The following is an 11,986-nucleotide window of genomic DNA, read 5'->3' as shown; positions in this document are numbered from 1 at the left end:
TGTCTCGCTCTGTGCAGATCCGGATGCGCTAGGACCGCGGGGACCAGGGCGCAGACGAAGACGGAATGGGCGCACTTGGGGTAGTAACCAAGTGATTTTTGAGTGTGACAGAGGCAAGCAAGCAAAACCGCTAGATTCTGGGAATTACACCGCAGCTCCGAGCTCACTTCTAAACGAACTAAAAGTTGCTGTTTTTTGTTTGTTTCTTTTTTCCAACAAGTTCAAACTGAATTCAAGTTGCGCATGAGAGTAAGCAACGGTGAGCTTAGGGATTGGAGGAAAACACTGAGGGAAACTTTCAAGAGATGCGAGCAAGTGAAAAAGAGAATTAATTTTTGTTCATATAAACGACAGCGTGGCTGTGGATGTGACTGCTCAGCCGTCAATCTCACCAACCCCTGGATTAAGTTCGCAGAAGGCGAGATAACGGTAATCTGGACACTCCCACTTCTCTAAAGGTAATTAACACAGCCATCAACTTTTTAGAGACATATTGGATCGCTTTTTTTCTAACTGTTGTGGACGTTTGGAGGGTGACACATCTCTTGGATTTATTAAAAGCGTTTGGACCAGAGGGAGTTGTGCGCCCGGGCTGCCATGACATAACGGGACACTTGGGGAAAAAATCAACGGCGCTGAATATTTCTGGAATGACCGGATGACGAGTGTCCATTGTTGAGCGGATCCTTTAACCTTGCCATTCATTCAAGGCCTGAAAGCTGATTTTATTATTGTTGTTGTTATTACAACTTTCTTCTCGCCCACATTACACCCACTGAAAGCTCCATGCTGCAGATATGGGATGATTGGAGGCTGGGGTGCAGCTGAGGTGAGATCCAGCCGAAGGACAATGTTTGCGCCCGGCGTTGGCATCCCTCTGCTGCCGGGGCGTCTGGTACTGATGCTGCTCCTGTTGCCGAGGCTCTACCAGGCTTGCCCGGGGCTGCTCGCCTCCACCAGTGGCTGCAGCTGCGCGGAAGAGCGCCCCAAACTGCACAGCGTCCAGGCTGTGGGGATCAGGGTCAGCTGCAGCAAGGGGGAGCTGACTGAACTTCCGGATCCCGGCTTGCTGCCCAACAGAACCGTCACTCTGTGAGTTGGAACACTTTGAGCATCACTGTAACATTCAAACTGACGAATTAACAGTGTATTATTATCATAAGGCTGGATTTTTGAAGGCTGGGCCTGACATACTGGTGTCACTGGTACAATTAGGCCTCATTTCTGTTCTCTGGTGTCACTCAGCTTTCATAATAGTATTTCTGAATGTCCCCTAAACATTTTGGAGGGGAAATATTATCCAATCTTTTTAAACAACTTGTTTCCATAGTTAAATTAAGTTGAAGTCACAGGATGTCCATGTTATAGGATTAGGGAAGTCACCTTTAGTTGTTCATTCTTAAAAAGTACTCCCAATGTGATTATCATCTAAGGCTTAAGTATTCTGGGAGCCACACACCGATGACCCCTTGACCTTAGTTTTACCTACATTAATGGCTTTCTGAGTTAATAAGACTTGTCAGGTTAGGCGCTTACATCTTGATTTACTTTAACTGCTGGGCTGAACGCTGCCATGCTGCAAACCATTAAAACAAGCGTTGAGAGGGCATAGGGCTGACTGTAGCCATCATCTGGCCCTGCCTCTCTGACACAACTCTGTCGCTTTAAATTAGACTCAGCTAGACGCCCTGTCTTCAGCTCGCTCCTTCTTCTTCCACCGCCGCCGCCGCTCGTGCACATGGCCCAGCTGACTTGGCCTCGCAGAACTAGAATAAACAGAAACAAATTATAAGTATTTTATGTCTGAGTCTTTGCTTTACTGGTGGGCGGCTCCTTAAATGCCGCAACACCCTGCCTCACTATCTCCTTCCGTTGAAAAGGGAGGAAGAAAAAAAACATCTGGCGAGAGCTGGACAGCACTAATCCTGACCCAGAATAGTTGCATATTTGTAATTATAAAGCAGTTATTTGTGTGGTCTGTTTTGGACCAAACTTGAAAGCACTACCATCACTGGCCAAAGTACACTATTGCCCATGACTGATGGCCTACCGATCTATTAGTGACACATTTCTTTGGACAGTAACACACCACTTTCTTCACAGCTGCTCAGTCTTTTGAAGACATTGCTCATTCCCACAGTGTGTTAGTGTCTCTGTACTCTGACCCAGCGGGAGAAATGCTAAGTGCACATCGTCACAGGGGGAAAAACATGTTCAACTGCCCCACTGGAGAAAGCATATGAGGTAAAGTGAGGGGATTTATGCCCAGGAGAGCTAAAGCCAGCCAGCAGTCCATTTATAGGGCTTTATGTTTCTTGCTTATTAAAGGCAGGATAAACATCTGGGGAACACATTGCTGAAAAGCTGGAGGAGGTGAAATGGCTCGGGTGGCAGTGGTTGAGGTGACTTAAGATAATCTCCTATACCCACACCTAACTTTGGTTAAGATGTTTTGTGCATGCGCTTTGCATTCTGTGACACTTTTTTGATTAAGCTCTCTGCCAGGCGAAAACAATTCCGCTTGCAATCCACCATTTTCTCTATATCCCGGGAACGACGGTGTCTAGAAAGTTTGTTTTCCTGAGGATTCGGTGAGTCTTTTCAAGCGCCTGCGTTCCCACTGTTGCTCGTGACATTAGCTCCAGATGTGGAATGCGAGAAGTTGTGTGGGTATTCGTGTTATTCCTGACATTCCACAGACGCTCTGAAACTGCAGACAGTATCCCAGGTGCGGCATAGGAGCTTTTTCCATGCCCTACATCACTTTTCCTCCTCTCCAGAATCGGCGGGCTTGAGAGCCAGGCCCTGCTGCCCTCTCTCTGGGGCAGCCTGGAGGAATGCTCTCCTCCATGCTGAGCAGGCAAAGGCTGGAGGACACCAGGCCTTGGGCTTCCGGGGCTGGCTGCTACGTGTAATTCACAACAGCTGGCCCCTGTGAACATTCCAGCTGAGGCCCCTGAGCCTCATGGGAAAACCCGACGGCGATTTGTTTATTAAAACTATTAGCTGGCTGTTTGTTGCTCCTGCCATCCATAAAGGAGCAGCAAACAGTCCACCCCCCTGACCCCCCCAATATTATCACCTCCTCCTATGGCTCGTCAGTATCTCTGTTTGGAGTTTGTTTACACTGCAGTGTGTGTCACGTTTACACATCGCCGTTTCTTTAAACTTATGCTTATCAGTAGTTTAATGGTGTATAAATTTATTCTCAGCCTTCTCCATCGAGCTCCAGTCGTTTGTCCCACTTTCATTCGTTTCTCTTTATCTCCATCCCCCCTCCCCCCGCTCTCTATCATGAGTTCATCCACATGCAGTAACTCTCAACCTAAATATTTAGTCGTCTTGGTAGGAAACTGCCATGTCCAAACTTCTTCCAGATGTGAGCTTGAGCAGGCTTGTGTTTAGGCCTAATTATGCACGGCTGCAGAGGAGGTGGATCGCTGAGAGAGGAAGAGGAGTGGAAAGGGAAGAGAGGGTAAAACAGATAAGGGTGTGAAAGTGAAAAGTTCTGTTGAGGAGAAAGTGGGAAAAGACGGTGTAGGTTAAAAAGAGGCCGGAGCGAGGGAAGAAGGTCGAATACGAGGAGTAGAAGAAGTGGGACGAGGAAATCAAAGGGGAAAGAAAGAAAGCTGAGCAAGAAAAATGATGGAGAGAGGAGAAGTTTGGCAGGCAGTTCAGAGGGATGTGCCCCTGGAGACTGAAAACTCCCCATCCCCTGACTAACAGATCTTTAGCTCCAAGTTGAGACACAAGAGGAGGAGGCAGGGCTTCTAAATGCATCAACATAGCTTCACTTTTAATACATTACTTCGTGTCTCTAATATTTTGGATGTTACATTTGTCTTTGCCTGTTAGCGGAATTATGCAAAACTACAATTTTGGGTAACACCACTGCCGCTGAAGCAGCTGGTTGGAGCTGGAGTTAATTTTTAAACAATATGCCCAATATTCATAAGATCTATGATAAATCCATATGATATCAATTTTTTTGGTTTGTGTTTTAAGTTTGCTAAAATTTCACAGGCTCCGTTGTTTCCGATCTTCATCAGAACTGGACCAGATCATCTTCATACCAAGATATTATATGGATTTCTCATTTTCAAAAGCTTTTATTCATCATGGCAATGAAGCTGTTGAAAAGGAAGTTAGGTCATATCTTGGCAACGCGTTCAAGGACATACATGGACGCGGGACTTTGTTTTGACGAAGTGCAAACAGTCTTTCTTCATTTGCTGCAAAATCGAATAGCTTTTGGTTACTTAAAAGAAATAATTCTCGTCTGTGATAATGCCAAGGGAGGTTCAAATCTGAGACATTTTCTAATGCAACTGGCATATTGTTTTTTATCAAGAGCAGATTGGATGTTTCTGTCATAATAATTCAGCTGGATGAACTGAGAGAACTCATCTGTGTCAAAAAAGACTGCAGATCTCTACAGCTTAGACACTGAAGGCACCAGCTTCTCTACACAGTCTTCTCCATGCCCCAAGCTTAGGTTATTTAGTTGTGCTTCACACCTGGCCAGTCAGAATGGTACAGGCCTTACTAGTACTGGTAAAAGTCAGAAAAGCTGTTTGGAAAATGGATTTAAAGGTGATGCATAAAAGTGAGGAGTGGAATACATTAGGGTAGCGCTAGACCCAGTGAGAGTGTTAATGCCAGGTCTAAACCTATTCAAGTACCAGTCATCAGTCATTATTGGACATGTTTGAATTAATAGGGCAGGACTGAGTCATTCAAACATCTGCTGGGGATGCCACATTGAACAAGGTGACATTGTTCACATGTCTGTTCCAGCCTAACGACCCCGACAGTAATTCATAGAAAGACGTAGGGACAACATGGGCACCAATGTTGGTATATCCCCAGTTTTATGCATCCCAAATAGCCTAAAAGAAAATGAGTGAATTGGCAGGAGAAAGGCTCAGTGACACAGGACGCTCCCAGTAAAGCTAAGAAGACTATACTGAGGCTATTGACAGAGGGAGGAACATCTGTACCTACTCTAAACGGCTTACATCTCTAACAGAAGCTGTCTCTTATGCCTCTATAGCAAAAGTTCATAGTTTCCATTCTCTCAACTGGTTTGGAGTGTAAACACACTTTTCTTACATACCTGTCAATACCAGGGACTAAACAGAACTGTTTCTGTCAGACTTCAGCCTGACAGCTATAGTATGTTTTTTAAGACTAATGTCGATATTTGATGATTTAAAAATCCAATATATCGGCCGATATTTTTTTTCTTTCAGACACCTGAAACGCAAAAAAACTTCCATTTGTTATGTGTAGGTATTTAGTGATTCTGCCTGACTCTGTTTTGTTTGTAGTTCCAAACACTTGTTGGCAAAAGGGATGTTGCAGAGTGCCCCCTGGTGGGCAAACTATGCAACTTCCTGGCTGAAGGGTGTTTCTGTTGTCTCTTCTTTACTTGTTTCATTTTCTGTCATTTGCTGTTATAAATGGCAATATCAATAGATCAGAAAATATTTAATAGTGGCCTAAAATTTTGGCCCGTTGATAAATTGGTCCAGCTGTAGAGTTCGAAATTCCAGTTAGCTAACTGTTTATGTATGCGATTGGAATAACAAATCTGGCATTTTTGTTAACCCCCCCTCCAAAAAAACCCATCCAGGTTGTTATTCCAATAATAATGTAATTTGATCTGAAAAGTGTGGATGCCAACTGTTGCAAAATGAGCCCATTAATCACAATGATTGATGGGCTCATTACTAACAAGTTATTATAATTTTAATGGAATATCCACATACGCATAATTTCATCAACCCCTGTGTCCCAAAGCCAAATGTTGTTTATTATGTTGAAAGTTTAGCTCTGCTGACTAAAGAAGCTGTAATCTTTCGGTATCGGCTATTTCAGTGTTTTCAGCATCTTCAGACTTTCTTCGTAAACTGATCACAGAATTCTTGTTGTATGAAGTGAAGGCTGTTTCAGAAGATTTCATACTGTAGGTTCTACTACTGCATTAGGGAACAGGACAAAAATGGCTTTAATAATAATGAAAATGTGGGAGGCTGTGAAGCACAACTTAGCAGAAGGAAGAGTTCATTCAATCTTTCATCTGAAAAAGGATGTTTCACAGACAACCAGCTGGCAGACATATGCAAATATGCCAGTTTGGGGTATCTGTGTTGAAGCAAGCAATATATATGTATCATTAGCTAACTGGTATACGTATCCTACAGATTCATGCTATAGCCCTGAAACACCCAAAGAAAAATGAGTGCAGCGTGGGGGCAGCTGTCTTTGTTTTAGCGTTTTAATGAATAACAGACAAATGAAGAGAACGTACAGTGGCAGCTCATGTGCAAATGTGCTGGTGCTTCATAACTTGTGGTTTGTACCCAAGTCAAAGCTGTGCTCCTCCTTTGGCGTATTTTCTTGTCATCATTGTCAGTGACTGATGGCTGTGGCTCAGTGGATGCCAGCCTGAGCGAGTGGGCTCAGATACTCAGAGTGAGGGTCAGCAGCATGCCCATCCTTGGCGTGATCGTCCCCCCTCCCTCCCCATCCAAGACAGCTGCAGTTGCTCTCTCTGCGTGCTTGAACTTGAGCCCAGTATGTCAGTGTGGCTAAATGGCAGTCAAGGGTTTCAGATGAAAGTATTTCAGCCACGGCAACAATATTTTTTATCAGTGAGGATCATGGAAGTGAATGTCTGCCCATTTACTTCCTTCAGACAGTATGTTTTTGCATGATTTTTGCATTAAAACCAGCATCACTTGAGATGCAAACTTTATGTTCACATATACAGAGATAAACTAGTTTTTGCTCTTTAGTGTCACATTTTTTTGTGTGACCTAGGTCACTTTGACATTATTTTTGTCCAGTGTCCTGCACAAACTTACGTTAGGTCATTCTTGCACAGCTAACAGACAACACATCAGCATAAAACAGTTGGCTCTCCCTTCCAACTTTTACCAGTTCAACTCTTAGCAAGAAAGCAGATAAAAGCTTGATTTTTGAGCTACTCCTACAACCACATTTTGTCTTCATCTCATGTAGATGGTGTGCTTGAGTGGCACTGCCAGCAAACACACCATCGACATGACCAACTCAGCTTATTCATTTGTTTTTTAAATTATTCATGAGAAAAAAAGAGAAAATGTCTAAAAGGTAGCTATTTGATGCTGATCATGACTCTGTCATGTTGAGAAACACAGTACCCGATTACAGCTTTCTAAAGCTTAATGACTCAAAGAGATTATTAATTCAGTTTATTCAGATTTACAGTTTGAATACTGAATTGGCTCCAAGTGTGTGCTGATTATTATTATTAAAAAAACATCCACTTGTAGTACAAAACACTGCTGTCTGTGTGTTCTTTTCACCATGTTTGTTTAACTAACTTACGTATAGTTTCTCTATCAAATGTCCTCATGAGCAGTCTCTTAGTTTGTTCACAGCTGCTAGCAAAATGTACGGCACACGCCCTGTTACACTGTTGTGGTTGCTCCTTCTCCATTTGAACCAGCATAATTATTAGAATTTTACAGGATTTATATATTAAAATTCTTTCTATAATATTACTAGTGTTAGCAGAGCAGTGGCTGAACTAATCCTGCATAATCTACACCTACAAGAATATGCTACACCAGCATCTAAGCAGTCTGCCTCTAAAAAGGAGTGATGGAGAAGCCTTTTTGTTAACCCCACATTCATCTGGTTTGAGTCTTTTCATTTTTGGCTCTGTTTATCTGCCCATCATGAAGCCCGATATCATTTGCTACATCTGCTACGCCCTCTGAGTGTCTATTTTTTCAAAGCCAGCTCACCTCAGTAGTATAATTGGCTGCCTACAGTATTAATCTGTGTGCCTTTAATCGCTGTGCTATCTTCTGAGTCACATCATCAGCCTCTCACTTGTGGCAAATGGGAGGCTGGATACCCAAGGGCCAGCAGATGTGTCGGTGGTTTATGATTGCTCTGTGAGTCAGTGTTTGTCAGATAGGAGCGTGACTACGAGACATCCCGAATGACATCTTATCATCAGGGAAAGTTCACGGAGAGAGAGAGAGAGAGGGAAAGAGAGAGCGTGCTGGCTGGGCATTCCTGAAGAGTTTATTTATGTGGGGAAAGGTGTTGAGACGAGGGGGAGCAGACTCCCCTCCACACATGTTAGGTGTGGCCGTGGTCAGCAATAAATCAAAAAAGCAAACAACGGCCTGACACTGGATACTCCGAGTTTTCTACTGCAGCTGCAGCACCTGCCAGTGCCACACAAGCCTTGTATTTTATTAAGTCCTTGCAGTTCAAGGTAACATAAGCAGAGAGGGAGTCTTCGCCGTCATACTGTGTGTACTGCAGCTGCCCGCCCGTTTGCTTGATGAATGTGCATTTCACTTATCACCTTGTTGTGTTTGTTGATTAAATGGCCCCGGTGTTCCAAAACTTGGCAAAAACAGCGGTGTGTTGTCATAGTAATCTCATACCCCCAAGTGGCTTTTTGTTATTTTAGTTTTTCCTTTCTCGCTGCTCTCTTCTTATCTTACTCCAAAAATGCCTGACTTTGGCTTTTCTTTGCCAGCGCTAACTTCCCGCTCCCTGTGTCTGACCACAGCGGCCCCCAAAGTTCCTGCTCCGGGTCGACAACACATGGGACGGAGATAATGGGTGTCTGTAGTGGGAATGCCTGTGGCTTGCGTGAGTGTATGTGTGTGTGTGCATGCATGTGTGTGTCTTTGAACTAATCTATGGCAATGCAGTGCAATCATCTTCTGAATTTCATATACTTTTATATTACTTAGAGTATACTAAGTAACTGTATCCATCAGTATGAATAATGTGCTTACACTTTCAGTTTTAGAGGGTGGGTTGACCAGGACAATTATACAGCAACTACAGAAAGTATCGAATGTGCAAGAACAGTAACGTGTCGAGCAAAGAGGCTGAACTTAGTGCTTCATGGCTTTGGACATGGCTAGTGCCATTTTATCACCAATCTGGATTTAAGCACAACAATTAAGAGCTAAAAGTCTGCATTAGTCTGTGTACTAACACTAAATGAACATATGGCAGAATTTAAAGTCAAGGAAAGCTTTTGGGTTTCCTTTTGTCAGTCATGTCAGTGTGCTTGAATGGAAACACATGCAGATAGGTTGCTCCTCTGAAAATGTTTTTAAATGCCACATTGTCACAAACAAATAAGCAGTTCAATCAGCAGCTTATCCACCGCTCTCTTACTGTGAATGAACTGCATATGGTAATCCTTCCTCTGGATAATTGTAGGGGTCTTTTATAAGCGCCTGTTGTTGTGATTTGGTGCCATATAAATACAATGAAATTGAATTAAACTGAATTTCAAAGTTCATCAGGTTGGAGGCTCTCATTAGCTTGCAGCAGCTCTCCATAGCAGAGTAAAGACTGCTGTCGACAGATGTTGGAGTTCACCAGACTGTATGATGATAGATGACAGATTGTAAATTTATAAATTACATGGCAAGTATAGGTGTAAACCTTTGCCAATCTGTCCTAGAGTGATTGCAGTCGATCTGAGTTGTATGGCAATTGTTGGGAGACAGCTTGCCTTCCACTGGGCGACCTGTGCAATCGCCATGTGGTAGAAGTGGATCACCCAGAAGTTGAGGGTGTTGCACGCACAAACTATGATTACCGATACAACCAGAGCTTATATTGTTCACTTGCACTCCCCTATCAGCAGCACAGGGATGGAAAACAAATAAATTGCTTTATATGTGGAAGGGGCTTTAGATGGAAAGATAAATACTGCAAGTAGTGGGAAATAACAACCCCAGCTTTGTCCCCGAGGTAACGTCATGTGACCACATTTTTTTTTCCTAAGAAACAAATTGTTAAATAAAAAAGAGATACTGATAGTGTGTTTTTGTATCTTTATCAACGGTACTCAAGTATATAAAACCAACCAGCAGCTCATCTTCATCGTTACTCAAAACCATTGTATTATTGAGTAAGCTGTTACACGGAGCCACAACAAACTAAACATCTGTTGCTTGGATTGTTTTATCCTTTACACTGTCTATGAATATGATCTGGTTTAGAGCTACATTTAAAGTGACTGAACAAGTTGTGACATAAAGCAATAACCCTTGATTAAAATCTTCTTGATGGCTTAACCGCTGTTTAAAGATACAGTATGAATGTGTGTTCCTTCGGAAAGAATGGTGGTCTACCAGTTTTTATTACAGATGCCTTTTGATTATTTAATACACTGTGGTATCCTCTGGTGTTGAAACGTTGGTAAATCTGAATTGAGCCCTGACTGTCATTCGAGAAAGCATTACTGCTGCACAGAAATGAAAAAAGAAAAACAACCTTCTCACAGATTCCTCTAAAGGCACTCAGTATCTGGGGCAAAAAGATTTTAGCCAAGCCTTTGTAAACGCGGCCTGATTTCCCAGCAGTCTTTGCTGGGAATCAGAAAACAGAGGCTGGTTATGAAACAGAACAATGAGACAATGTTAACAGGCATACACCACATTCCACTCACTGTCTCAAATGGCTAAATTCACTAAATTGCCTCATTAAAAGTGTAAAAACACTTTAGACAGTGATTAAACTGACTATTGTGTTCCTGCACTCCAGCCATAAACTTTCCAGTTTGGTTTGTCTTGACGAGTCTTTGACTATAAATATTGCACTAATTTATTGCAGCCTCACAGTAAGGCGGTTTTATTTTAGCTTGTGTTCCCTGATTGTTAATATTTGTGGCAGCTACTTGTTTATGTCTTTGGAGTTCACTGGTTTCTCAGCTTTAATAAATTGTATATTGAAGCGCTCTTGGTAGACAGTTCCTGATAGCAGAACTCGATGAATTGTCTAATAAGACCAACTTGAAGTGGAGACCTTCCTCTCCAAATCGTGTATTGTGTGTGTGTGTGTGTGTGTGTGTGTGTGTGTGTGTGTGTGTGTGTGTGTGTGTGTGTGTGTCAGCCTGTGCGCACACATATGGGAAGGGCGTGCATGGCCACATCTCTCAAAATAGGCTCCAGTCCTCCCCTCTCTAATTAGAGACATTTAAAAAACCCAGATTTTAATTTTAGACTAGTAGTTTTTGGACCACTTATGCGCGCGCACACACACACATACCCATCGAGTTAAACATACACACTTTCCATATAAATAAATCTTATAGGTCACACACTAGTACATATAAATCTGCGCGCACGCACACAGACACACACACACACACACACACACCACAAACCACAAAGCCTAACTGCTTGGCCCTGCATGTTAACCCAAGCACAATGCAGTACACTCTATAATAAGCGGTTCAGCATATCAGATGCAGGAGCACACTCCCCACGCTAGGCCTTGAGGGACATAAATATGATAACAAAACTGAGTAATGCAAGAAAATTATTGGCATAAATCATTAAATTCATCTATTTTGTCATATACACGAATGACAGGAATCTGTACCACTCCTTCATGTGGCTGCTCTCACCCTCTTCTCCCTGTTTGATGACTAAATTACTCAATGTGGGTCTGCAAAATGATTTCATAAAAAATATTTTTCATGCAATTACATGCAAGTGCCTTTCCATGACAGGCGGTAAATGGGGCTTGTAGCTTGGCAGCGTTCCCTGGTGGCTGCTGCGAGCCCACTGGTGGGTCAGGCACAATGGGCACATTCACATCTTGACATGCATTTGCTGTTTAAGTGCCTGTTGGGCTCAGGGGCATTTAGTCTTTCTGTTATATCTGGTGCCGCGACTTGCCTAGGACAGGCTCAGGGTGCAAGGGGCTCCCAGGACTGCTGGCTTAGGTGACTCTCTGTCTGAAAGGGTTAAGCTATTAGGAATAACCCATGTGCTGAATAGTCGGTGCGATCTGGAAGCCTCTTTTAAAGCACTTATTGTAACAAGGATGACACAACTGGCCTCCCACTCTGAGAGATCTCTCTGCTCTTATTCCTCCTCCCTCCACTTTCCTCCTCTGCTTTCTACAAAATGTGTCTGTTAGTAAGGAAGAGACTTAGAGG

General features: G+C 43.0%; 1 protein-coding gene across 1 annotated transcript in view; it reads left to right on the top strand.

The window, feature by feature from the left end:
- adgra2 (adhesion G protein-coupled receptor A2) overlaps window positions 1-11,986 on the top strand; it is a 39,705-nt gene continuing 27,719 nt past the window's right edge. Inside the window, exon 1 of the mRNA XM_082554434.1 lies at window positions 1-1,092. Within this exon, the coding sequence (XP_082410560.1) occupies window positions 803-1,092 (290 nt within the window). The 5' untranslated portion in view covers window positions 1-802. The remainder of the gene's footprint in view (window positions 1,093-11,986) is intronic.

The sequence above is a fragment of the Aulonocara stuartgranti genome, assembly GCF_965226115.1.
Source record: "Aulonocara stuartgranti genome assembly, chromosome: 12".
Taxonomy (NCBI): Eukaryota; Metazoa; Chordata; class Actinopteri; order Cichliformes; family Cichlidae; genus Aulonocara; species Aulonocara stuartgranti.
The sequence above is the reverse complement of the archived record's forward strand: the minus strand, read 5'-3'. Positions and strand labels throughout refer to the sequence as shown.